This window comes from Amia ocellicauda, chromosome 4 (assembly GCF_036373705.1).
Source record: "Amia ocellicauda isolate fAmiCal2 chromosome 4, fAmiCal2.hap1, whole genome shotgun sequence".
NCBI lineage: Eukaryota > Metazoa > Chordata > Actinopteri > Amiiformes > Amiidae > Amia > Amia ocellicauda.
The window spans coordinates 42,521,419-42,547,929 of record NC_089853.1 but is presented as its reverse complement, the minus strand read 5'-3'; the positions used below and the strand labels follow the sequence as shown (position 1 = coordinate 42,547,929).

At 38.4% G+C, this 26,511-nt stretch overlaps 1 protein-coding gene across 3 annotated transcripts; it reads right to left on the bottom strand.

Annotated features, from left to right (window-relative positions):
* Positions 1-7,503: 7,503 nt before the first annotated feature.
* On the bottom strand, positions 7,504-24,459 carry myt1b (myelin transcription factor 1b). 3 transcript variants are annotated; one of them, XM_066702337.1, is made up of 21 exons: positions 24,405-24,459; positions 23,821-23,851; positions 22,063-22,125; positions 21,155-21,414; positions 19,931-20,974; positions 19,162-19,296; positions 18,667-18,757; positions 18,405-18,524; positions 16,966-17,180; positions 16,414-16,661; positions 14,787-15,038; positions 14,387-14,541; positions 14,129-14,191; positions 13,457-13,525; positions 12,802-12,864; positions 12,369-12,452; positions 11,242-11,463; positions 10,186-10,277; positions 9,888-9,991; positions 9,113-9,256; positions 7,504-8,300 (listed from the first exon to the last, which is right to left on the bottom strand). In XM_066702337.1, exons 1-21 carry the CDS (start codon positions 24,457-24,459, stop codon positions 8,157-8,159), a joined length of 3,654 nt encoding a protein of 1,217 aa, XP_066558434.1. In that variant the 3' UTR covers positions 7,504-8,156. The 3 variants fall into 3 exon arrangements, with proteins under 3 accessions (XP_066558434.1, XP_066558436.1, XP_066558437.1); XM_066702339.1 differs by having other exon boundaries at positions 16,414-16,619; XM_066702340.1 differs by lacking the exon at positions 12,369-12,452.
* Positions 24,460-26,511: the final 2,052 nt, after the last annotated feature.

The window sequence follows — 26,511 nt, the reverse complement described above, 5'->3', positions numbered from 1 at the left end:
GTTCAATGTCTTTGTCCTTTATTTGATTTGCTCATTGGGCAGACACTCACAACTTTATTTGTAGAAATCTGTCCACAAAGTTCACTTCAATTTTCCTCTATGGTGACTGTGTTTGGGGTTTTCAAAGACATTAGAAATGCCAGGAACAAAAGGGAAGGCCTTTAACAAAGAGGAGTGACAACAGTGTGGTGAGCGCTAGCTGTATTGTGCCGCAATAACTTCAAACTTCAGCCATAACTCCCACAAGCCAGGCCCAGAATATTATTTTTATTTTACCAAGAGCTGTCTTTGTCATGATAACAGTAATAATTCTGCTACTAATGCAAAAAAAAAAAAAAAAAGAACAGGAAAATGATATCAGGACTAACACCGTTAATGCGTGCCGGGATTTTTTTTTTGTTTTTTTTTGTTTATGTAATAATAAAATATCCCTTTTCTTTGAAGTCACCGCCTCAGCTTGTACACAACTCGAGCGCATTTAAAAGTTGGGTTGCAGAGGCTTTCCACTTACTTACTGTTCATAAACAGATGTGTACATTAGGAGATTAGTGATGAGTCTGGAAGCCAGAGGTCCCGCTGTGAGAAGCTTTTTTCATGAAAGACTCAGCTCCCATCTGTCACCCCCCAGCTGATGAATACATTACCGTTTTAACCAACTTTTATTTAATCAAAAGGGCAACTTTTGAATATTGTCTGTTATTTGCATGGATTATATATTTTTTGATTTCCTCCCCCATACACTGCGAAAAAAATAAAAAATCCTCACTTAAGCATATCATTTTTTAATATCATCATCCTGTTGTGTCACAAAAGATCATGCTCTTTCATTTTTTTAAACTTATTTTTATTTGGGGAAAAATACAAATCGTCTACGTTCTAATCATACATAAGGCTCTTCTTTGTTGTTAACCCGAACTTTTAAATGCAAATGGTATCTTGGATTAATTACAAGGAGCTAAATAATATTTGTTTGGAGCCACTGAGTGTCTTTTGAAGCATTTTTCCCCTCTGTCATCACTGTAAGGTTTTGATAACTTATAAAAAGAGCCAAGTGCTGGCTTTAGAAAAATGGCTTAAGCAATATTAAGGGTTGCCAAAGCATTCTTTGCTGTCGACATTCATGTTTATAAATGAGGCAGTCAGTGCAAGGAAAATGGAGTAATAAGCATCATCCAATTTGTTACTGACGGTTTGGTTGCAGGGATTTAGTTTAGATTTTTTTTGTTAATATATAGATGGGCTGTCATTGATTGCCTTTTTCAAAGACCCTCTTGATTTCCGAATGTTTTCAACTGCTGCCACGACATTAGCATTCTCAACCCAGAAGACACACTACATGCTAATCCAGTTAGCCACGGTCACATTTCTACATTTAGTTTAAAACGATTTTACATTCTTTAAATAGTGAATGCTGTATACATAATTCATAATGGCATACATTTCTGACAACAGATCACATTTCACATAGAAAACATCTAATGTTTTTTTTAGCAGCTCTCTCTCTCCCTCTCTTTCTTTCTCTGTCTCTCTCTGAATATATATGCATTCTTATGAAATGTGTTGGGTGATGTAGAAAATAGTTTTACATAAGATTACCAAAATAATTGTGTTGCTAAAACAATATCCTGACTTACAAAATATCTTCAGGTTTGTAAAAGGAGAATTAAAACAAATGATGTTTCTTTTGTGTGTGTGTCAAACAACAATGTGCAGGTAGTGGTGATCATTTGAGAGCATAAACTGTATATAACAGAAACAGAAACTATTTAAAGTATAAACATATGTTTACAAAAAATAAGGCAAGTATTAATGATATTGGTTCATTTTTTTATTATTATTTTCCATAGGTAACAGTAAAATGGATCATACTCCAACAAATAACCAACATCAGCTTCCATGTTTATAACACTGATACATATACACAGATTCACAGACATTACGTCACAAACCGCGTGGATCTACAGTGCTCACTTCAAAAACAAGAGACTGAACAAATACAGTCAGGGCTTGACCTGCTTTAGAAAATGGTACGAAAAGAACACCACTTCTACAAAACCAGTGTTTTAACATTGCGGAAGTACTAATATTTTTGGAAGTACCTTTTTCATTTTGAAGGCTTATCATCGTTACCTAAAAAGTCACCAGTAAAAAATATTTCTTCTCTGTAAAAATATGGTGGCAGAGCAAGCCCTGGCTGTGTAGTTTATTACACATACGGTATGTAGAAGAGATTCTCTCTCTCTTTTTTGTTTGTATTTTTTAACAACAACAATAACACTGTCCTTTAATACAAATTTGTACAGAGTATTCCACTCATTTTAAAATAATGCCCTGAACTTGTGCATTATCTTGTATTTGTTTAATCATTTATTCCTTCTAAAATAATTTAACTATTAATGCAGTTTGGTACCTGAATCATTTTTTATCAAATCACAGTTTCATTTATTTTTTTCTCAGAAATTTGATGAAAGTGTCACCAAAGCAACTGATATGAATTCTTTGCACGCCTAGCAGTAACACTTTTCATTTAATTTCATTTTCATTCCCCCGAAAGGGTCTTATTTTCACTCACAACATCCTGAGCTAGATTTGAACCCAGTTCACAAATGTAAACATACCTTTCCTGCAATTAATGGTGTGAGAAAGGCACAAATGATAAAATTACACAGTTTTAAGCTACAGTACCTACTAGGGAATTTTGGTTATATTAGCTTAATAGAAAGTACCATTCTACCACACATGCCTTTCTCATTTGAATAATTTAGATATAACGTTTAATGTCGGTGTTACCAATTTAAGGGAAATGTCAGTTTTTTCAAGTGTAGGCAATCCCAGTGCCCAATCTCCTGCCTGTCATCTTACAGAATCGCACAAGCCAACCTGTCTGGCAACGTCACACTCTCTAGCGACCACACAGACTGCTTTTAGGCTCAACATTTTCAGCGTGAGCTTTGGACATTAGATTTGGGTGATTTCATGGTTAACAGAATAAAACATCCATGTGAAGAACCCTCCCCCCGCCCCCACACACACAAAAACACATCTGTTTAATAGAAGAGAGGGCCCAGTATAGACGGATGAGAAGTATATTTAGCTAATCCAGTGATATTCACAACTGGTCACTGTTGTAGATTTCATAGGTTACTTAGAATTTTCAGTGGGCTAAAGTTCTGGAATCAGAATGTAGACCAACTGATTACATGAAGAGATAAGGTCGGGAAAAAAGAGAAACTCTCTGTAGACTTATGGAACCAGTGGTGAATGTCATTGGTCTTATGAAACAGAAAGACTACACATTTTTGGGGGCTGATTTTGAAACTCGAACATTTTACAATTGACGGAGAACATTGCAGATTTCATGGTGTAAGTAGCCATGTAATTACATGATAGTAACTGAGCAAATAAGCATAGTTCTTACAATTAGATGGCGGTTACTTGGCAAAGGTCAAGACTTGAATTCGGACACACTGTTACACGGACGGTAACTACACAGCCTCAGCTTCATTGACACCATGTACATGTAGCTACAAAGCCATAGTTCCAGTGACAAACAGATACAAACTAAAAAACTGCCCTCTTGTATTTTTTGTCTTTGTATCCTATTAGGGTCACTTTATTCATCAAGATTTGAATGACCATCCTGTTACACAAATGGACTGGTACTCAAGGTTTTATCAGTAATGGTACCAATCAGAAACTACATGCAAAAACTCTTACTATAAGAAAATAAGTATGTACAGAAAAGTTTATATTGCAAACTATTTTTAATTACTTTAAACCAGCTGAGTAGAACTTAGTAAACAGTGTAATGTGCAAAATAATAACCAAATAAAACTAAAAGGAACAAAAACAACAACATTGTTTTGTTTCTTAAGTTATGCTGAGCTAATTCATTCGAAGCTATTGTCACTGAAGCTTGTATGCAATTGTAAAGCAGAGGCCATCACCAAACTTGAGATACATGACATACAGGATTCCATAGATTGGTCAAATTCAGCAAACGACTTGATTTCTTTGATTAATCAATATACATTTGTCACTGGTCTTTATCCTTATGATCAAAGAGAATAGCTATGCATTGTGTTCCGCATCCCTGTTGGGAATGCAATTTAACCAACCAGAAATGGATTCTACTGCACATTTAAAACACACATGCACTCACACATACTCAAACACACAGATATCTCTGTTGTGTAATAGTAAAGGAAAATGTGTTAATTTAATAATAATAATACAAATGTGAACAAAGCAAGGAAGTGTGTATTGGAATGCAGAACTTTTTGAGTGCTTTTATGTCTACCAGCAAATGTTTGGCATGTCGTGTTTTAGCAAAAATAAATGTATGAATCCTTTGCATGAACATATTCTGTGAAAGTAAGAATTTGCAGTTTTTAAGCTTTCGTTGAGCCGCAATCATTGTGGAATTGGTTTTGATCAGGTTTTACTGTCCCACAATAAAAGAAATGTACAGTGACCAGTTTGATCAAACTGTACTTCACACAGACACACCACATATGGATTGTATGAGAGCAGTTTAGAGGAGACAAATTCCCTGTGGTAGCCTCAAGAACATTTCTGCAATTGTGATGATATTAGTGGTTAAAAGTAGGTATTTCATTAAATTCAAAAGGGTGCTTAGATTTCCAGTTGACCTCTAATGGAATTCACAAAGGGCATCATCCCTTTGGGGTCTCCGTCAACCAAAACTGACGTTTCAGTCTCTTTTATCATTACTGTATATATTCAAGATTTTGCACTAGTTAAAAGCAGGTCAGTATAAATTCTCTTCATCCTTTGCCTTCAGTGCTCATCTGTAAATTTGTATTCTTCCAATTATGAAAAGCAACATTCAGTGTCAACAGCTTGCATACAGCGTCTAAATGGAGATTTTCATGGTACTTTGGAGCAGTCATTGTATCTGCTTTGAAACATTATTTTAGAAACAAAAACCTCAACATTAAGAAAATATAACAGTGCCCTCAACAACAGAAGTGAAATGTAACCCTAACGAATAAATAACAGCAGGTTTAAAACATCATCTTAGCCTACAAAACAACTTATTTGGTGCATATCACTGTGATTCATGGTGGCCATTATGTGTAACAATACTCTGTCTGCACAAGGTCATCGTTACCAATATTGCATTATTGTTTGTTATATAATTGAGACTAGAGGGCTCGGGTTTCTTACAGCATTGTAAATTACATATGAAGGATCACTTTGACACTTCCAAAAGATTTCACAGAAAAAGATTCTCCAAAAAAAGATTTGTCTTCGGTGCTGCAGTCCTGCCCATTGTTGCCATACTATCAAATGAATAAACCTTAATGGTATTCATATATACATATCACCATTCTAATGTGGAGATTTTCAACAGTCTGTTAGCTCCCGATATGTTGCATGTTAATGCTCAATTCCAGTCATTAAATCTATATCTGCGTCCTCTGTTCTGGGGAATTAAGCATATGGTCCCAAATCATGTTTATAAAAAAAAACTGCTTTAATTCAAAGCTCTGCAATGTTTGCAGCATAAAACAATTCTCAAAATGTTTTTCATTACTGATGTGTTTGGAAAGAATTTGACTGTGTCTCTGTGCGGTGAAACTACAGCTGAACGATGAGCTACAGACTCTACTCAACAGCTAATGGGAGCTCAACAAATTAGTGGTCAGATATGCTAGAAAACACAACCGAGACAGTTGATACTTTAGAAACCTCAATGTCCAAGTCTTTTCTGTAATATCCTAAAACCACAGTCAAAAAGGTCTTACTATCAAGATGAAAAGCTATAAGGATTAGGGTTCACCACTTTAAAGAATACAGTTCATAAAGTCCTATTTGAACAGATAAATCTCTTCTGATAAGCTACTAAAGAGAAAGATTCAATTTAACAATTACACTGGAAAAATATATGTATATATATATATATACTTTCATTTTTTTATTTTTTATTTTTACAGAAGTTATATACTGTCTTTATGGCCATCGTGGCAAGAAAAAAAGGCAATTGTAACAATCACTAATCAACTATACCACTCACAAGTGGCAGGAGGGTATATCATTGTAGAATGGAAATCGCTGAAGAAAGGAACAGTTAGTGGCACTTTGTGCGTTTAAAATAGAAAACAACAATAAGGCTACAAGGGTGTATGCTTTTAAAAAGTCTTAGGACTTAGCCATTCCCAAATTAACAATTTTCTTCTAAGTGTGTGTTTACAGCCCCTATCTAACTGGAAACACATTTTAGCAAGTGTCGTCAAAAACAAAACCAACACCGTCAAGAACAACAACAGGAACAACAACAACGACGACGACAACAAACAAACAAAAAAAAAAACATCAATTAAGTCAAAACCAGAAAAGTAGTTTCGCACAAACATCAAAACTTTTATGATATTAACAGAGTTCAACCATATTTGTTCCAGGAAAGCTAAGATGTGCCAGTTGAACTTGAGCCCAGAATGTAATTACAGTCCTTGTATTTCCTTTATTTTCCGCCGCTCTCTGTGAGTGACAGGGCAAACGACTACACACAATTCTGGGACCAACAGCAATTGCTTTTACAGTTTGAGGAAGAGCTGCTGCTATACTAGGAAAACACTACGTAATCAAACACTTTGTTGTACAGTGTAGCTGATCAGGATTTTTCTTTTATTTAAATATCAACAGAGGTTTAAAGACTATGCATACTCAGCCATCACAGATACACAGACATTACAAAATAAATATCCAACAATATCACTGTTAATTATTTCTTAAATATTAAATAAATAATAAATACATACTTTTATTTTATTGGTTGTGGGTGTCTGAAAATACTTTACGGAAAACAAAAATAATATTAACATAAGGAAACCCTTAAAAAATTATAAAAAACTTGTCAGTTATAAAATATTTGCACTTAAAAAAAGAGGTTAAAAAATCCCATTCTTTAAAATAAATAATAAAATATATAATTCATTGTGGTTGATATTTTTTTTAAATAGCTTTTTTTGTTGTTTCTTTAAATGTTAATTTTTGTGACATTTAGTGTCACTTTTTTAAATGGCCGTTTAAAAGCATTTACTGGTTGTGTTGTATTTTGTTTTACAAAACAAATGAACAATAAATAGATAAGGTTAAATAAATAGGCAAGTTAACACAAAATATTGGGAATAAATTACATTTTACCCTTCACGGATTCAAATTAAATAATTTATATAACAATTAAACTACAAACTAGTAATTGAAATGAAGTGCAATTTCTATGCTCATAAATACTATAAATATTACTAGATGAAATTGAAATTTATTTACATAATATATATTTCTTTTTTTTCTTTAAGGAGAAAGTGGCATCTGCTGAATCCTCGCTTTATTTTTATTGATCATCCTGTAGGAAGTGTCGTTGTTCGGCGTCTTGACGAGGCAGGAAAAGCAACTGGGAACAGTTTGTGACGGAAGCAATATTCTATACTGCAGTTTCATAGGTTTCATATATAAGTTTCTCCTTGTCTCTCACAGATCGGGAACATCCAGGAGAAGATGCACAAATGTCCAGTCATGACCCAACCAACAACTTCGACCATCAACTCTCCACGTTCTTCTTCTCCTTTAAGACAATTGTGACCCTTCAGCAGCAGGACGACTCCAGAAAAGATCTCAGCAGAAAAAGTTCCCCAGTGGCGCCACTCAGCTTTGCATTACGATAAAGCAAGCGGCAAGACGAGACCAACAGCTCTCCAGATCAGCGGTTCCCCCGATGTCGCTGCTGACCGCGTACCTATATATAGACGAGCTGATGGTAATTTTCAATGATAGATATATATTGAGAGTATTGAACAGGATTAACATTCTTTATTTCTTTTCCGGTTTCTCTCTCGTTTGCCAGCAGAAGTCTGTGTCCCACTGATCAGTTTGATCCTGATACTGAAACTTTCAAAGCTCGAAGTGCCGAGTGTCAAAAGCTGGGAAAGCAAAAATAGTAATTTGGTTCTGATCCACTGGTTCCTAACAGCCCCAGTAGCAGCATGTTTGGATTTTGGTCCTGGTTTTTGTGGAATGCTCCCTGGGAAGAAGTACATTGCCTTTTTAAAACCTGAATGCCCTTTTCATTGTATTTATTTATTGTTGTAGTCTCTCTCTTTCTTGTTTGTTTGTTTGTTTGTTTGCTTGTTTTAAACTTTGATACCTTTCACAGCCTGGTTAATTGTCTCCAGAAGGGCCTTGTTCTCTGGGTTCTGGTAGCATTCCTTATTAGTGTACATGTCCGTCAAAGTGTTCACGTAGGCATCAAAATTCTGCTCAGTTATTGGCTCCTGCTGGATTAAAAAATTCACACTTTCAATAACAGTTTTCTCTTTCTCTCTGGGTTCTCATTAACTCAATCAGCTCTACTTTGCCATTTGGCGTTGCTGCCAGTGTTTAATCTTTTGAAGCAAAACGTTTACTTCCCCCTTCCTCAATGTGTCATTTGAGATCTTCCCAAAATTATAGGATATGAACAACACATGACTCAATTTGGAATGGGGGGTGGGGATCAGATTATAAAAACACAAAGTTATATTGTTCAAATAACAAAATATAAAAACATAACAGGGAGCAATACCAAATGGCACCACAGAACTAAATTAATTGGAATAATCAGTTTTGTCCTTTCTTAATAGGGTCTTCATTAGATTACAGCATAATAGCAATTAACGGCAGACAGAATAGACAGAATTAACCCTGATAGATTGTCACACTATGATGACACAAAAAATGTAAACCAAAGGTGATTTAACCAAAAAACATCATTACCTGGAAACATTTACCTGTGCCACTTCCTCCAATCTATCCATCTAAAAAGCCTTTGATACAACTATACATATTTTAAAAATGAATTACACAGTGTTGGTTTTCCGGAAATAAAATATTATATAACGTCCCAACATACATAACACAACCACAGATCTAAACATTACTCACTATTGCTTATTCTTTCCTGAAATTAAAGCCAACTTAAAATTGGAAAAACTAAACAAAAACCTCCACTGGCTGTCATTTTGTCACCCAAACCCTTGCGGTGTCATTGGTGTGACAACGCTGGAACTGCGATGGGGTGAGATTGTAGGACACCAGCGATGGGGCTTACCATGTGGGGAAGGCGAATGTTGGCAAGGCTGCGAATGAGGGCCTGACTCAGACCAGAGAGCTCCATGAATAAGGCCTCATTCTGCTCCTCAATGATTTTATTCTCCTCCTCAATGTTCTTCAGGTTCTTTTCCATTGAGGAAATCTAGACACAATACATCATATTCAGTTGATATATAAAAAAGAGAGAGAGAGAGAGGTGCACACACAAAGACACAAAGGTATGTGTCATCGTTGAAAGAGTGGAGATGTTGAAATGGCAATGAGCCAGACACAGGGAAGGAAGAGCAGATCAGAGATGGACTACAGAAGCTGTAGAATGGATCCCAGGAGATGAAAAGTGACCAAGAAGAAAAAGGGGAGATGAGATCAGAATCTGGAAAAGAGATACTGTAGATTGAAACCAGTGGAAACATCTTGGGGAGGAATCCAGAAGTGGATCAACAAAGGCCAATGATGATGATGATGGTGATATATAGCAGCACAAATACACTATTATTTATTATCTATTATTTGATGATGTATTACTTACAATAAAACATTTTTAATCCACTTTACTCTCATTTCAATGTGTTTGGAGGATTTACTTGAAAGTGATGCAATTTTTCTAGTTTAGCAAATGCTAACTTAATAGCAGCCAACCCCTGAATATCTGGAATGTAAATGTTTAAAGGATTCATGTATAGAAATAAATATTATTAATAGTTCGAATTCTTTGTCTTCTTCTTATTCAAGGTTTATTGACACAGACACGAGAAAGACAGGCTTGTACTAACCTGTGTCTGCAGGTTCACCATGTCTGCCTCCATCTCGGTGTTGGATTCGTTGAGTTCGCTGATCTCTTTATTCAACTGTTTGATGTCTTCGTCATTGTCGAGAACTGAACAGGAAAGACATGCCCAAACATTCAACATCTTCCATATCACCAAAAAGTCATACACGATGCATAACACAGAGAGAATGCATGAGACCATTTCCCTGGTATCCTATTGCCCATTTACATAACTAAATGAGTTCAAATTGAAAACTGACATTCAGTCTTTGCACAGTATAAGTATATATATTCCTTCTTACCATCGCTGGCCCTGAATTTGGTGTTGAGATATTCATCCCCTGGGAACTTTGCCTTCTTCTTAGCAAAAGATGCTCTGGGGCAGCCTGAGAGACTGCAAATAAAACGAGAAGCATGTCATTTATAATTGCGTGTTTCATCCTAGTTGCCGAAGGTTAAGACACGCAGAGAGCTGTTTCAAGGGTGGTCAAATGATATGGATTTGAAAGCACTTACCGTGGACATTTTTTTATGTTTTATAAAGATCAGCAGAAACGGTAAGGAAATTAACTTGGCGAATATTAATAATAAACTGACACCTGGTGGCTACATATTTAACACTAGGTTTCATTTAGTCATAAGTAACGCATTATATAAATACTTTTTTTCCTTTAACACAAGGCTGCCTTTTCTTCTTTTCCAGTTTTCAGTGCTCCCAGAATTTTAAATTAACCATCTATTTTATATGAGACACAAAATGCCAGTTTTGTCAATTATTTGAGGCAAGAAAGGTGAAGTATGTAGAGAACAAAGGCAAGGGAATGAAACAGACCATGAAGAGAGAACAAAAAAAAATCTGATTAAAAATAAATGAGATACCGGTCTCAAGTGAGACGCCAAAGCAGGCCTTTGTCATGACTTGTCCAGATAACATCTGCTGTAGATGCCATGAGAAGAACAATAACTGCAGGACTACAAGAGGCTGCTTTCATGCAAGTCAGGAAAGAGCAGAAAACCCCAAGAAAGGGAATAAATTAAGAAAGTGGATATTCTCGATCAAGACCAATTTATTTCCAGTCTTTAAAAAAAAAAGATGGAGAGCTGAAGACATCTGAGTGTTTACCATTTTGTGCAGCAGTACGTAGGGTTTTCCATTTTTGACGTACACTGGTTTAGTTGAGCCAGCCCTAGTTTTGTAGACTAAAGGGTGTGGCTGTTGATGAAAAGACTGCTTCATTTCCATATGCTCCAGGCAGAGGGTAAAATCACACACTGTATATGTAAGCCCCCCATGTCTGCAGACTCGGTCTTACTAGCTGCAGTACGTGCGTAAAGCCAGCGTGTCCAGTTTTCCGTACCTTCTATGTGTAAGGAAGCTGCCATTAGCATGACCTGAGCCATCGCATCCCGGAGTAGGGCAGGTTGGTCCCTCGGTTTTGAAGGATTTCCAAGAAAAAGGCGAGCCATTCAGGAGCCCTTCCTTCTGTCTGCGGGCAGCCAGTGGGCAACCATAGGCACTGCGGTGAGTGGCGTACTTCCCACTGATGTGACCCAAGCTGTCACATCCTGGAACTGGGCATCTACATAACAGGAACATTCCCCCCGTTAATGGCATGGAGAGGAGAGGTGAAGAGATGAAAGCCGATGATGAAGAGATGAAGCCAGTTCATATTACCTTGTAATGCAGTGCAACTGATTGAGTTTCTGTACCGTTAATTAATTAATTATTTAATTAATTGATTAATTAAATGACATTCTTGTGAATGAATTACAACCGTTACCTTGGATTTCCAGCGTCTAAGGGGCAAACACTATTTAGAGACAGCCTTGATGGATTCTGATTTTCAGTGCTCCATTATGTAATTTTCAAATTGGATATTTAGCTGTTAATAGGACATTTCTAGAAGAATGGGGACAATGCCTTATTTCATTCAATGCACCCATTATTCACATGAAACAAAGGGATATTCTCTTTGTTACATACTACGCCACAGATAAACAGAACGCCACTGCTGGTACAAGGTAATATCTACCAGATCTATTCTCTTAGCCTTTATCTCTTCCATGGTAACACATATAAGCTACTATAAAATTATTATGGCTGTGTGTATTTAAAGCAGCATGCTACAAATAGTCACAACAACTTCAGAAATGATCTGAACTGTTGTTCTATATTAATTCATTATGCCTGTATGAGTTCTACCCTGATTTGCACTACTGATAACTACAATGTATAACTCTGAGGTACCCAGGCACCTCAGGATGGTATGAATGTAAAGTAAAATGGGGTTGTCAATTACAGAGCACTTTTCAAGTTGGTCTGTACTGATCACACCAACTCAGCAAAAAGAAGCACTAATGTGGCTATCGACGGGAGGTTCTAAAATGGCCTTTTGCGTTGTTGTTTTTATGAGGCAGAGGTTTCTAGGTGTTTCATTAGAAAAAACAAAAAAAACAAAGGTTTGGGTTTCTTTGTAGTACGAACTTTAAGAGCTCGGAGTCCTCCTTGTCGTCCTTGGAAGGAGTTGTTTTTATTCCACCTTTCTTGGCACGGGGGCACCCAGACAAACTGAAAATAGAAAGTATGAGCCGATAAAAAAAAGCGGGAAGCACCTTTAACAATTTCAACAGGGGATGAAGCACTGGTTGTAGAAATCTATAAAAACCAAACAAAACAAAAAAAAAAACAAAGGAAAGGAAAACAAAACGTCAAAAACAAAAAATCAAAAACAAAAAAACGTATTATATACAGTACAAGCAAGCAAGAAAACCCTCTCAAGTTGTGTGGTTATATATGTGTGTGTCTACTTGTGTCTAAAGCTGTTTGTGTCTCTCTCTGTGCTTCTGTGGTTATAGATTGATATAGCCATCCTTTAGTGAAACAGATAAAAGGTGTTGTTGGGCAGAGCGGTGCGTACCTTCTGTGTGAGGCGTAGTTTCCGGTGATGTGACCGGAGCCGTCGCAGCCGGGGGTCGGGCACCTGCGGAGAGAGAAGTAAACCCGTACTGTATGCTGTCCATTTCACCTTTAATCAAATGAGGCTGTAGTGTTGTCATTTTCATTGTTATATGCTTTAATGGAACTGTCAGCTGTGTTTGTTTGCTAATTAAAGCAATGACTTTGGTTACCTGCAAACTCCCAGAAGGGGAATTTAATTAAATGTAATTGAATTTAATCGCCCCATCGAAGGTTTTTGGTTCATGTATTTTGCACTAAGTGTGTCATTTTTGTAATGTTTTGTATCAGAACCGAAAGTGAAACAAAGATAAGGAAAGAAACAGATTTTCTAGAGCAGCATATTTTGTTAAACGCCTTTAAAAAGCATAACCCTTTTTCAACGCAAGATGACACGCTATCTTTTAGCCTGAAAAGTGTAGTTGAGCTAGAAGACACATTAAATAATAACACAAATGACTATTCATACAGCCAGCAGCCTAGTCCAAAACATTCTCCGCAGTCATTTCAGGGTCGAATTGGCCTGTCGCGAGAGTCTGGGTTGTGAAAAGGGTCAGTGCTGTGAAGGCTGAAGTACAGTTATAAGGGCAGAACAGTTCAGTTAAGCGCACACATACTTCAGCTCAGCAGAGTGGGCAGCCATGAGGGATCTGAGACTCTTGTCAGCAAGAGGACAACCAGACAGGCTAGAAGAGAAGATAGAGAGTCTCGGTGAGAGCAGGAGGAGACAGCAAGGAAAAAGAGGCCGGGGCCTTTCCAGACAGCGTGCTCAGAAAACGTGCCAGAGGACAGAGAGAGGGCTTGGGCTTCCTGAGACTAACTCGGCTCCACAGGCTTTGGTGTCGTTACCTTTTTTCTTGGCTGTTCCATTCGCACTTGGCTGCTGTCTGTTTAAAGCTGACAGGCGAGGCTTCAGGGACAGAGAGTAAAACATGGCCCATCCAAAGAAAAACAGAAACGACGCCAAATGACCCAGTGGGGCCCGGAAGTGTTCAGAGAGCAATTTATATGACCTGTGTGACCTGTAATTGTCACTTGCCCTGATAAGAGTCCTGCATGATTTTGTAATTGTAATTGTGGATATAGGAATTGTGTTGATAGGAATTTGTTTGTTGTTTATATACATACATACATACATATATATATACATACATATGTACATATATATATGTACAATTCAGCTCCAGTAACATTTTAAATGTATATTCAGTAAAACTCTGTTTCCAAAAGGCACCTTTACAGGATATCGTTAGATTTCTAACATGTCCAGTATGTAGCGGCTAACTTACCTGCGGTGTGATGCATAGTTTCCAGTGATGTGGCCACTGCCATCACAGCCAGGGGTCGGACACCTGCCAAAACAGCGGAAAAGTAAAATATCTTTCATAAGTCATATTTTAGCACATGGAGCAGTGGTATTTATTCCAGTGTTGAGTCATTTGTATTGTGTGTTTGTGTGTGTGTGTGTGTTTGGGGGTATGCTTGCTTACAGCTTGTGTTTTTAAATGTTTTGTGTTTTGTTGACGAGCTCCATGAAGCACACTTACAGTAGAAGTTCTTTCTTGCAGTCCTTGGCTTGGTATTTCACTTTGAAGCTGGAGGTCGTGACCTCTCCAGGGTACTTCCTGTCTTCCAAACTCTCCTGCATCATTTCACAGTCTTCAGGCTCTGAGGAGGCAAAGGAGTGGGACGCCGGCTCCATCTAGAGAAGACGAAGACAAAGAGAATTCATAACCCAAGCCCTCTAACACACAGATTAATTACCATTACCTTTTGTTTACACTTTGACAGCTCTCTGTATTATTATATACCATGTGGTTCTAATATAACCAGCCTTCATTTGTAGGAGTTATAGGCCCTGCAACATCCTCGAATACGAGGTAACCATAATTAAGAGGACAAAAAGAGAGGGCTTTCGCGTTCAAAAAGCAAATGTAGCCTCCTGACCTCTTCCATGTCCTCCTCGCGCTGCCTGTTGGGTTTGGTGTAGTCGATGGGCCCCTCCCATTCCTCCTGTTTGTAGGTGTGGCTTGACTGCGGGGACGTCATGGCGCTGCTGCTGGCGCTGCTGCTCTGGTTGTGGGACTGCTCAGGCGAGCGCACGCCCGGGCTCACACACGAGACGCTGCCCTCCCTCTTCATGTGCTTCTTCATGCTGAGGTCCAGCGTCCCGTTCTCGTCCACCTCGATGTCCATGCTCTGTAAGGACAGCGCCGGGGTCAGCAGAACTCATTCACGGCAGGACCACAACCCGGTTATTAAAAATGAACTTTGACCTCTTTGGGACGAGCGCTTTTCTTATTTTAGTAACCTTTCTAATGTTTAGGTAATACTAATGTTTTTTTTTTCTCTTTCTGAGATCCAGATCACTAAATGTTCTGTGGGCTGAAATATGGAAAAGCCAATCAATCAGATTTTTATCACGGCCCTTAAGAATAGCTCCCAGTCCCTGGTTGTACAGAGAAAAAATAAACAGTATTAGAAAGGGTGATAACAACCCCAAAACCTACATCCACATACTGTTCAAGAAAATTGCACCACCCTAGAACAGCCTCAGCTGATTATACTTGTATTCTTTGGTTATTGTAGTGATTTATCTCACTATTTCCTGGCCAAAGAACAATGTCATGAAATGGAAGTGATTAAGTAGTCACTCTCCATGAAGGCAAAACCTTTTAAAATTGCAATAAAGGAAAAGTGCAGATGCAATTATACGGAGACCGAAACAAAAAAATAATTTTGACCTAAATTTATCATCCTATCTGCTTTGTGGACAGCAAGCTTTTATAGTCAGCGGAAATAATGAAAAAGTAAATATCTGACCAGCTTAATCTAGAGTGCAGTAGCAGCCAAGTTTAATATAAAAAGGATCAATAAGATACAATCGGTGCCGAACTCAACATATTTTCCAAATCCCAAGCAAGTGCCGCGCAGCATTTAAAGCTTATATGACCACAGATGATAATAAATACCCCCCGAAACAGACGTTAAGTGCTTGGATTGCATTTGATCATGTTCACAGTTAAAATAAGCAAACACAAAGTCTAATTCAAACAAAAAAGCAAGCAAACAAGAACTACAATTCAATCACTGATACAAAAATATAAAAAAAGAACAGGCACATTTCATTCTCATGCACGGACAAGTCTCAAGTTGCTACTGTGTTTTAACTAAATGTAAGTTAAGAGGAAGCTATGATTGTTACACCTGGAAATAATCAAGCTGTCACTTGTTGAATAGAGGTAAGGAAGAGCTACACTGCCGGCTGCCACGACTCAATCATTATTAAGTCAAAAAGAAAAGTATTCAACAGCATAAGACATGAAAAATTGCCCAAAGGCAGGGACAGTTTGTGTTCCCCTTTAAATGTGACAGAGAAGGGGACCCATGACAACCGACCATACTCCTTAGGAACAACAAAAATGTAGTGACATCAGATCAGGAAAATAATTAAATCAAAAGAAATGGCTGCAAATAGAGGGGTTACTTGGTCTGGATGTGTGCTTTAGTACAAGGTAAAGCAGGCACTCCGAGGGGGGCAAACTCAATCAGATAATAATGCTAGTTTTCTCACCTTGCCGGCGATATCCTGCTGTTTTGTGCTGAGGTTTTCTGGCATTTCCCAGCAGCGAGTGGACAGGTTGAGGATGGCGGTGGCGGCCATGTGTGCGGCCTCGGCATCGTGGGAGTAATCGTAGCCACTGGAGGAAGAGGACGTGCTCTTCACGTAGTTGCTGGACAGGCTGTGACTCGGGGAGGACGCCTTGGGGAATGGTTTCGCTGAGTCACGGGAGGAAACGGAAGTGTCAACAGCATTGCAGACTGTATTCGGATAGAGCAAAGAGTCTGCTTCACCACGCTTGAAAAAACATTGTCGTTTCTTACACTTTATCTCAATACATTTCTGTTCTGTAAAACTGTAATCAAGAAGGTGGCCATAATTGTTGTCAATTAGAGTTATACAAAGACACCATTTTCTAAAGAATCACTTTTAATTTACAGCTGAAGAAATGTATTTAAAATCGGTGGCTTATATATTATATTATATTATATTGTTACAAAAAGTAAAGCATACATGTATAAATAAAAGTATCAATAGAAATGAAACATTACCAGCCATCCTTACATTTAAAGGCTTTTGGTGAGGTTTCACTGGTCTGAATCTTTGGGGCAAGCACGCGTTTGCCAAAGACCTGAACATCAAAACTTGCATAATCAAAGGAGACCTTGGAGTATTTTTCAAGTTCCTTTGCCAGGTTGGCGCGAGGGGTCGCAGGTAGGACATTGGGTCTATAGCTGCCGTACTGAGGAATCTCTAACTGCTTAACAAAACACATGGGCCTGGGAGGCAGAAGAGAAAAAAAAGAAGCATGTGAGAGACTTTCATAGTCAGATTCAAGGATTAAAGGCTATCTTTCCTGCACTGGGTAAATTTACATGCTGTAGTACTGGGAATTTAAAGGTTAATATTATGAAAAAAATATGCATCTTGTTTGGATTGAATACCCAGTTCTTGTCAAACTTACTTTGGGAATCAGCTTCTGAACATAATATACTTGTATATATATTATATTATATATATTTCACCACACAGAGGCACAAAGAGAATTGATATGGATAGGGATTACGAATGGGTATTTTTTTGTTTCAGTCATTAGCACTGAAAAAGGTCATAAAGGATCAGGGGGTATAATTAGATAAATGAGCCATTAGTTGTTATTTAAATAACAGATATGAAGGATTAGAAGAGTACAGTGTAGCCAGGACAGAGATGTTCAAATTAGATGCCTTTCTGAACACAAAAGCAAAATATAGCACAGATGCAAGTGGATTAGGTTAACTAATCATACGTGTTATCTCAATACTGTTTGTATACATTTAATTAAAGACCGGATCTGAAATTCTGTTAGTCTGAAAACCATTGAAATGTGCATGTTTAGTCAATGTGTATTTTTTCATGCAGTGGATGAACAAATTTGATTATTAAAAAAATGAAAAAACAAACAACAACAAAAAACAAACTGAGAGCTATGGTATATTTAAATCCCTTGTGCTTCATCCAGCTGTAGCACAGCCTTCCAAAAGAAAGTAATTATTTTTACTCTTATAACTTGCATAATTAGCTTATCTGGAACGTAATTAAAATGCTCAGAATCCAACATGTATTCAGCATATTATTGAATTTGAGTCATTAATGATAATAATTCTGCAAGGGGCACGCAATACTGTGGAGTCAATCTGACAATAGCAGAATTTGGAGACATAATCCAACTGATGGAAACTAAATAATAGTGGCATAACTCAGGTACCTTGAGAGGCTTGCTGTACTTTGCATCCAATTAACATCAGATCAAGAGTATTTTTATTTAGTAAAAGGATTTGGGTGGCTCTGTGGGGTGGGTGGGGGGTTTGGAGATTCACTAAATATGCCTTCTGGCAACAAAGCATTGTTAGAAGGTTTGCAATACTACAATCTGCTTAGATGAAAACCTCAAATTCAAAAATACATCAGTTATACACACATTCAAAGAACTCCCAATGCGAGGTGAGGTTTACAGGACCTACCTGAGGACACGGTCCGAATTTGGGCTGCCTTTGGGGTGTTCGCTTGTGGGCTGTGGGATCTGTTGTTTCTCGTGGGTTTTGGACAGTTTTTCTGCCGCAGCAATCGGGCATCCCGATAGACTGAAGGGGAAAAAACTGTATTACCTGGCAGTAATGAGAGGCCTCACTGGTAACCACCTTTTTACCAGAAAAAATACTTGAACCAAAAACACCAATACAAGTACCATGTCTGAGTCAGAAAGCATTTGGGAAACAGGCCTACCTTCTGTGCGTGTTGCGGTTACTGTTGACATGGCCCTGTCCTGTACAGCCGGGTGTGGGACACTTCAGCACATTCTCATGCATGGCCAGGACTGAAGAAAGAGGCAATGTTAGACCATGTACCCTTCAAAGTGCTCTGATAATACATCCATGAATATTGCATGTTGTTACACACTAAGATCCCTTGAAACATGGCCATAAAATGTTTTCTGGTTATGAAATGGAGAAGACATTGCTTTGGTTCAATGGTAAGAGGTCCTTCAAAATGAATTAAGTGTGCACTGCTCTTATCATTCAAAATACAAGGTCCACTTACAAGCTGTGATGAAATGCTATATTCTCTCACACACTCTGAAACTCTCACAATCTCTCACTCTTACTCTCACACCAATGCACATACATGCACAAACAAATGCTCACTTACATACCATAGTTGTGTATCTGATTGTAAATTAGTTGTTTTCCTAGACCATTTTCCTACTGTGCTGGTACTCACTCTCTGGGGGAATCCTGTCTTTGTGCGGGCAGCCAGACAGACTGCGATGGTGAGGGTACAAGCCAGTCACGTGCCCCGTCCCATCACACCCTGGGGTAGGGCACTTTATTTCTCTTTTCTCAGGCCTTGAACTCTCTGTACAGGAAAACAAAGCAGACCTGTGTAGAACAGTCTTACCTACATCCACATTATAGAGAGACCCATAAATGACAGATTACAAACCCTACACTGGATGGTGGTTTCCATTGGGTAAATAGTCACATGAGTCAAAGTTGTGATAAAATCCATGCCTAGGGCACTGAAGAGAAGTATTTACAGCCTTTTACAGGAGACCATCAAAAGATGTTTTCAAATTGTCAAAATAATACCTTTACATATTACTATACATATATATATATGTCACCAAAAGCCTTACTTGAAAATATGGGTGATGAGCAAGAATTTCACTCCTGTTTTGGGTGTTCTTAACCCCCTCAAAATTAAAAAAATGCACTCATTAAATAAAGCCAGATATATGTGGCATGCACTTTCCAAACCAGGAGAAAAGCAGCATCCTACACTGATCAATAGCTGACAAAGAAGCCGATGAGCTCTAAGGTCCTCCAAATTGAATATTAATGGAACTACCTAATTAAAATGTTGCAGCGTCATCTGAGGGAGAAAACTGAACTGGAAAGACATCCCCATGTCCTCAACTAATCTCTAATTACCAAAACTGGAGAATAACATGAACGACAGACACGCATTGACATTGGAGGCAAGCTGTTACCTTTGCTGAAGTAATTTTTCCGGATGGCGTCCATGGGCTTGCCGGGCCGGTCTTCTATGTGGAAGTAGCGCAGCTGGTCTCCGGGCACTCGGCCAGCCTCCCTCATGCCCTTCACCTGCTCAGCCTTCAGAGCGATAGCCTGCTCCAGGAGCCCCAGGTTTCCCCTTGTCATGTCATACATCTCCGACTCGTCCGTGACGGCGGATTTCTGTGAGAGGCTGTCGTCATCGTCCTCGTCATCTTCCTCGTCGTCGTCGTCCTCCTTCTCGGACTCCTCTGACCGCACCTCGATCACCACGGAAGGCGCGGCCTTATGACAGGAGTAATCCTCCTGTGGGGGCTCCTGAAGCCCCTCGCTCTGTGTTTCCGATTGAGATCCCTGAGCACCAGCAGCCAACGCGGCGGCAGCAGCAGCAGTCGTCTCTTCTTCTTCATCGTCATCTTCATCATCTTCCTCATCTTCTGGCTCCTCCTCCTCCTCTTCCTCCTCTTCCTCCTCCAGCGTTTCGTCGCACCGTATCTCCGAGTCCACCTCCACCTCTTTTGACCTGAACCTCTGGTAGTCCCCGCTGAAGTACTGATGGTCAGAGTTGTCCTTTGGGGTCACATGAGAACCCCCAGCTTCCTCCTCTTCGTCATCATCCTCCTCCTCCTCCTCTTCTGGGTCTTGCACTTCCTCAGCTGGACTATCTTCCATGGGTTGGGCCACTTCAGCATCCTCCCTGGCCAGGGCACTGTCTACATCTTCATCCTCATCATCTTCGCCATCGTCTTCCTCCTCGACGGCCCTCTGCTTCTCAATCACATCCTTGCTGCCTTTCTCAGGGGCCTCAGACTCGCACGTCACATTTGCTTCTACGTTGTTGCTCGGCTCCTCCACGGTCTCCACAGTGTTTTCTGTGATTTGGCCGAGGTTGAGAAGGGAGCTGGCCACCATTTCATGATAGCTACAGTAGTCCTCCCTTTGATTAGCAGCAGGGGCCTTGGGTGAGTCACTCTCTTTTGATTTCCTAGCATTTGAAGCATCTGCAGTCAAACATTCACCTGTGTGGAGCAATGACATACAAAATTGAAAATACACACTTCATAAGAGATCGATTTTAGGTTTTAGGTTTTAGGATTCACCAGCCATTATAAGACACATCTCACATGGGTTATATTGAACAGAGATTTTTGTTTCATTTTCTGCTGTGACTTTAGAAAGGTGTCTTTCATATGTGGTACCTTCTGTGATCACAGGGGTGTATTGGCTCTCCCTGCTCTCATCTTTCTCGGTTATCTCTTCCTGGTCTTCCTCCAAAGCCTCTTCTGATTCGTCAGCCGTGGAGTCATCCTTGGCCTCTGTCTCGTCACTGCCATCACTGTCCACGTTGTACCCCTCATCAAGAGCCAGTTTCAAGGGGTGGGACTTCCTTTTAGATGTGGGCTGGTCTGGATCCACATCCTGGTGCTTCCTTTTCTTGGCCAAAGGGCAGCTCTGTATACTGGAGGCAAAGGGGGGTGTGACGAATGGTGGCTACTCAACTGTTACACATCTGCGTTCAAACCCGGCCAAGGCTTGACATTAAATTTTTGTCTTGAATCTCAGCTACATTTATTGGAAAGCAACACATAAAAAGCTGTTTTACAAATTAATTCCTTTCCCAGATAAATATATTTCTGTGCACTAACAGATCTTAAAGGAATTGCCCGTTCACGATGAGTGAATGACAAAGGATTTGATATGAGTAATGTGCCATGGATAGATGTTTGCCTTATATGAAATCAATAGAGAATAATGTGTTAGTACACACATAATTAAATCCAATTGACTGGCCCACAGTGGAGGCTTTGAATAATTGTGAAGAAAAAGCAGAGGAAAGAAAGAATTAAATTAATCCCTTACCTAAAATTGAAAAGTATTACACATCTACAATCTCATCAAAACGAAAAACTAAAAAGAGAGTTTCAATTAACTTCTCTTGCCAATTTCATGAACTATATTTCTCCATTAATGACACTAATTGTGAATAACTTGCTCTGCACAGTGTTCCCGACGATAGCGGTTGACATCTGACAATGATTTTGCCGGCATTTTAATTTCCAATTTAGGCTGCATCTATGCTACGGAAACGGGTATTATTCTAGCGTACCTTCTGTGTCTTGCATATTTTCCACTGACATGACCTGAGCCATTGCATCCAGGAGTGGGGCAGCTGAATGGGTCAGAAATAAATTAGGTGAAATTAGTTGATCTCCCCCTCTCATTAGTGAAGCACCGCAAGGGTACGGCACACACAATCACACACACCGACACACAGATCAGGAGGAAGGTCAGTCATGTTGCTAAAGAATTGCCAAGAGAATAGAAAGTCTCTATTGAGGGCTGAGAATAATACAAATGGCAAGGTAAACAGATTATTTGGTGGAATGTGATGCAGTTTACTGTTAATGCGATGTATCAGAAAGGAGATTCTCTGGAACAGCAGTCACTGCTAATTACCAAAGCACTACTTCACTGTGAGAAGGCCAAGCGCCCCGGTGCGCGCTTCGAATTAAATCTTAAGCTACAGTTTTTACAGTCTTCCTTCTTCCTTCCATTACTTGAGGAAAACTTCCAAAACCAACTGCATTTACATGCCAATATCATTTCACAATGTAGAACACAAAGTTATTAGAATTGCTGTTGTGAATACTCATTAATTCTCTGTTATAGACTTTATTATTATTATTATTAGTAGTATTAGTATTAGTATTATTATCATTATTATTATGTATTACATGCTACATTAACATTTTAAATTAGCCAGCACATCTACTCCTGACAATGCCCTGAGGAACATATTTTGAATTTTGATCAATGCTGGGGAGTGAAGTGTGACAAATGAAAAAATTAGTCTGAAATGACTTTTGGGCAAAAAAAGATGGGTTTATGATAACAATGGGGGCTTTGCCAAATTCCTAACTGGGAATATCTAGTATGTTTATGGTAATGCTTATTCAAATATTTAATAAAACTTCAATATAGATTCTAATTTATTTTTTCCCTCAATACGATTGAGAACATGAATACGGCCGAGGAATCGTTTTGTCTTCCGATTCCAGGAATTGTCCTAGATTGTGTCAGGATGACTAACTCTACCTAACGCTCTGATTAAATGGACATTTTATAAAAGTAATCAGAATAACATCATCTCCATTTATCGACATTTATCCTGTGACTCAAACTGATGAATCATATCTATTTAGAAAGTATAGGAATAAAGATGATGTTAGATTCTGTAAAAAGTGACAATTAAATCAGGGCAGATTTGAATTTCACTTTTGAATTCCCTTTACTGTCAGCACATTGTGCAAAACACACACAGTGCTGAGTACTGAGACAATTTAAACTGAGAGTAGCAGACGGAAATCAATTCACATTGGCTGTAACAGTCAAATAAGTTTTGCTTTTATTTTAATAAAGCAAAGGTAGACGTATCCACAGAGTTTATAGAAGAATGCCGATTGTCCCATAAGACATAAGAAAATATTTGTGATGCATATCTATGTTTGAGGAAACCATCATATTTCAGAAAGGAACATAAACTCACTTCAAAAAAGTAAGCTTCTGACTTATTGTTGATATAGCATCCTTTATTTCACATTACCTTATGCTTTCTTTGCTTAGTCTGTTATGATTAATCTCTTACGATATAGTCTCTTACATCCACTGGAATGAATTTCCTTCACATATGTCTGTCATTACTTTCAAATTATAAGGGTGGCCTACAGACTCCAATGGACAAAGCCACAAGCACAAATAAATCATGCCTCCATTCTAAAATATATTAATAAACATAAACAGGCTTGTATCACACACTAATAACTAATACCAACACATATATAAAGACCATCAGAAATGTCCTCACCTTAATTCCTGTCCTACAAGTTCAACAGGTACTGAATGGCAGACACAAGAAAGAAAGGAATAATTATAAATTTGGAATTGTGTAAGTCGGCTGTAAGTAAAATTCTTAATAAACAAAAGACCAAAAGCTATCTGTATTAGATTCTGTGAATTCAAACACACATTTTTGTATGAAAACGTCAGGCTGAATCAGCCAGTTATATTGTAATCGTATGACATGGAAAAAAACTTGAAAAACAGAACAGTATAATAAAATGATTAATTCTTGCAGTTTAATTTATGATTAGTAATACCAAGAAGAAAAACGTTATGCTTCAGTGAACAATTATGCTGCAGTCATCCACTTTACCTTCAGTACAACAAAGCAACTTCTAAAAGCTTGGCTAAAACCTTGTTTAGTTCTGTAACAATCACTTCAGTAATACCTTGAGCCATAGATCTATCACAGGTAAATACACATCAATCAGTGAACTAGTGTGAAGTATTGTATTAAAAACATTATAGCACAGGACCTTGAACTATATGTGCCCCCTCTGGAAAAATACTTTAATTTAAATGCTCCTCTTTAAATGCAAGGAAACTCACCTCTGATTCCCTTCGACCGCGTTCGTGTTCTCTTGTCATCGCTGTCTAAGCTCATCTGTTGCAAACGTGACAAAAGATACAGGGGATTTCAGGGCATTGTTCTCGGAAACGAGCAGGTGCATAGTAAGTTGACCCCCCTCCCTCACTGGCAGAGTTCACATTGTAGAGAATGGGGAGAGAGTTCAAGATTATATCGTGTGATTAGCTCTCCTCCACCTACACTGTGCGTTCCAGTCCAGAAATGGTAAAAGGCAGAAACACAGAAGTGTAAACCACGGCACCTTATAAGAGATATCACAACAAAACATGTGTTCTGTCAAACCCAGTCATGTCTTGCTATAGCATGTCACCTCATATCATCTCACACACTTCATATATGTGTATCTGTTCATCCCGAAAATGCCAGAAGCATCTTTGCCATGTTTGGAATGGTTAAAAGGAAAATGTGACACTTCCGCTGCTTTTTTAAAGTAAGCATAATGTGTTTTTCCTGGAAAGGCACCTATCTAATTGACCACAGTCTTGCTTGTGAAATGGTTTGCAGTTCTTCTGTTGCCCTTTGCAACAGTTCTGTTTATTCTGATAAAGGAACTGTGACAGACTTACCCTGAGCCCTTATACACTAGTTGTTATACAATTTAACAAATGGGACAGAAACAAAATGACAGTTGAAAGATTACAGTAGGCAAAAATTAAATTGAATAAAAGGCAGACTCTATTTATCTAAAGCTAACCCCCTAGTGTTTATTCTGCGTTTTAAACATCCACTCCTTCCCTTCAAATAATTTATTGCACCTGAACAATAAATGTGATTGTATATGGCACAGTATGTTCAGTCTCCAGTGATCCCTTTATGACTACTGCCTCACTCTGCTGAAACAGAAAAACACAATTACTGTAATTCCTAATTTTAAGCATGTGGTCCCTGTATAGCCGTGGCCTACATTTATGCACAAAAGAGCAGGTGTCACCGAACGCCTCAATTCCATTTATTATGCTTTTAAATATACCACACTCTAAGCTATCTGATGCTTTTTACACAATAAGGCTATTAGTTTTGATTACTAGGGACCCTGCGTTTATCTCAAGCCATGCACTTAGAGGTTTTGTTCCTGTCTGGAGTGAAGTTGGCAGAGATATAGTTGATTTAAGCAGAGCTGCTTTGGCAATTGCCACTTCCTGCAGATAAATTATTTTAAAAGGAGAGACACATAAAAGTGCTGTGTGTTCAGTTCTTGCACTGACTGATTCTGTGTACAGGTGCAGCGTCCTCCATTCAAATAGGACTTTTGATCAATTTAGATGAATGTAAATATGGACAACAAGCAGTCTTTGTATGCAGCACCATGGGCTTTTTGGAGCAATCTAATTCTCTTAATAGTTTGTGTAGTGAAAAGTTGTAGGAATTAAATGACAAGGGTGTGCTATTGAACTACATTTCAAAGTAGAGTTCTCTGGAAGCATGAATTCAGAAGTCTGTATAAAGTAAGATAGAATTCAAGGCATAGGACTTATTTTGCTTCATGTCCTGTCAAGGACCCTTTGTTATGTTTACAAAAAAAATTTTTTTTCCTTCTATAAATAAAATATATTTACGCCTGGCTTAAGAAACCCAATTCTTTAGAAATACAGCTGTTCTACTACAGAGCACACTTCACAAAATGTGCTGAGGGAAAATTTAACACCAGAATTAAACCTGGTCCTCATCCAAATTAATTGTTTTTATTACTGTAACTAAAAGCAATAGAAATGAGCTTTGGCATATTTTTATTTTAGTTTTTACATTTGAATGGCTGCCTTGAGATTTAACAGTTTTCACATGGTGAATATTTGGCAAAGCTATGGACGACCTTAAACTGAATCTTAAGGGTCCTGAACCGATCAGTTAAATAAAATGTTGTGGTGCTGTATGTGTTCGGTCATCTCATCTCTACAGCTCCCTTTATACCACAGTTAAATGACTTGGAATACATATCAATGTGAAGTCATTCGATATTATTCATGAAGACCTTGTGTTAAGATTCACCTTTCTTCATCATTTCAGCCTGATCATTTGTGAAGAGCCTTTTTTTATGGGGTTCAACCTCACCTTTGTTTTTCCTACGAT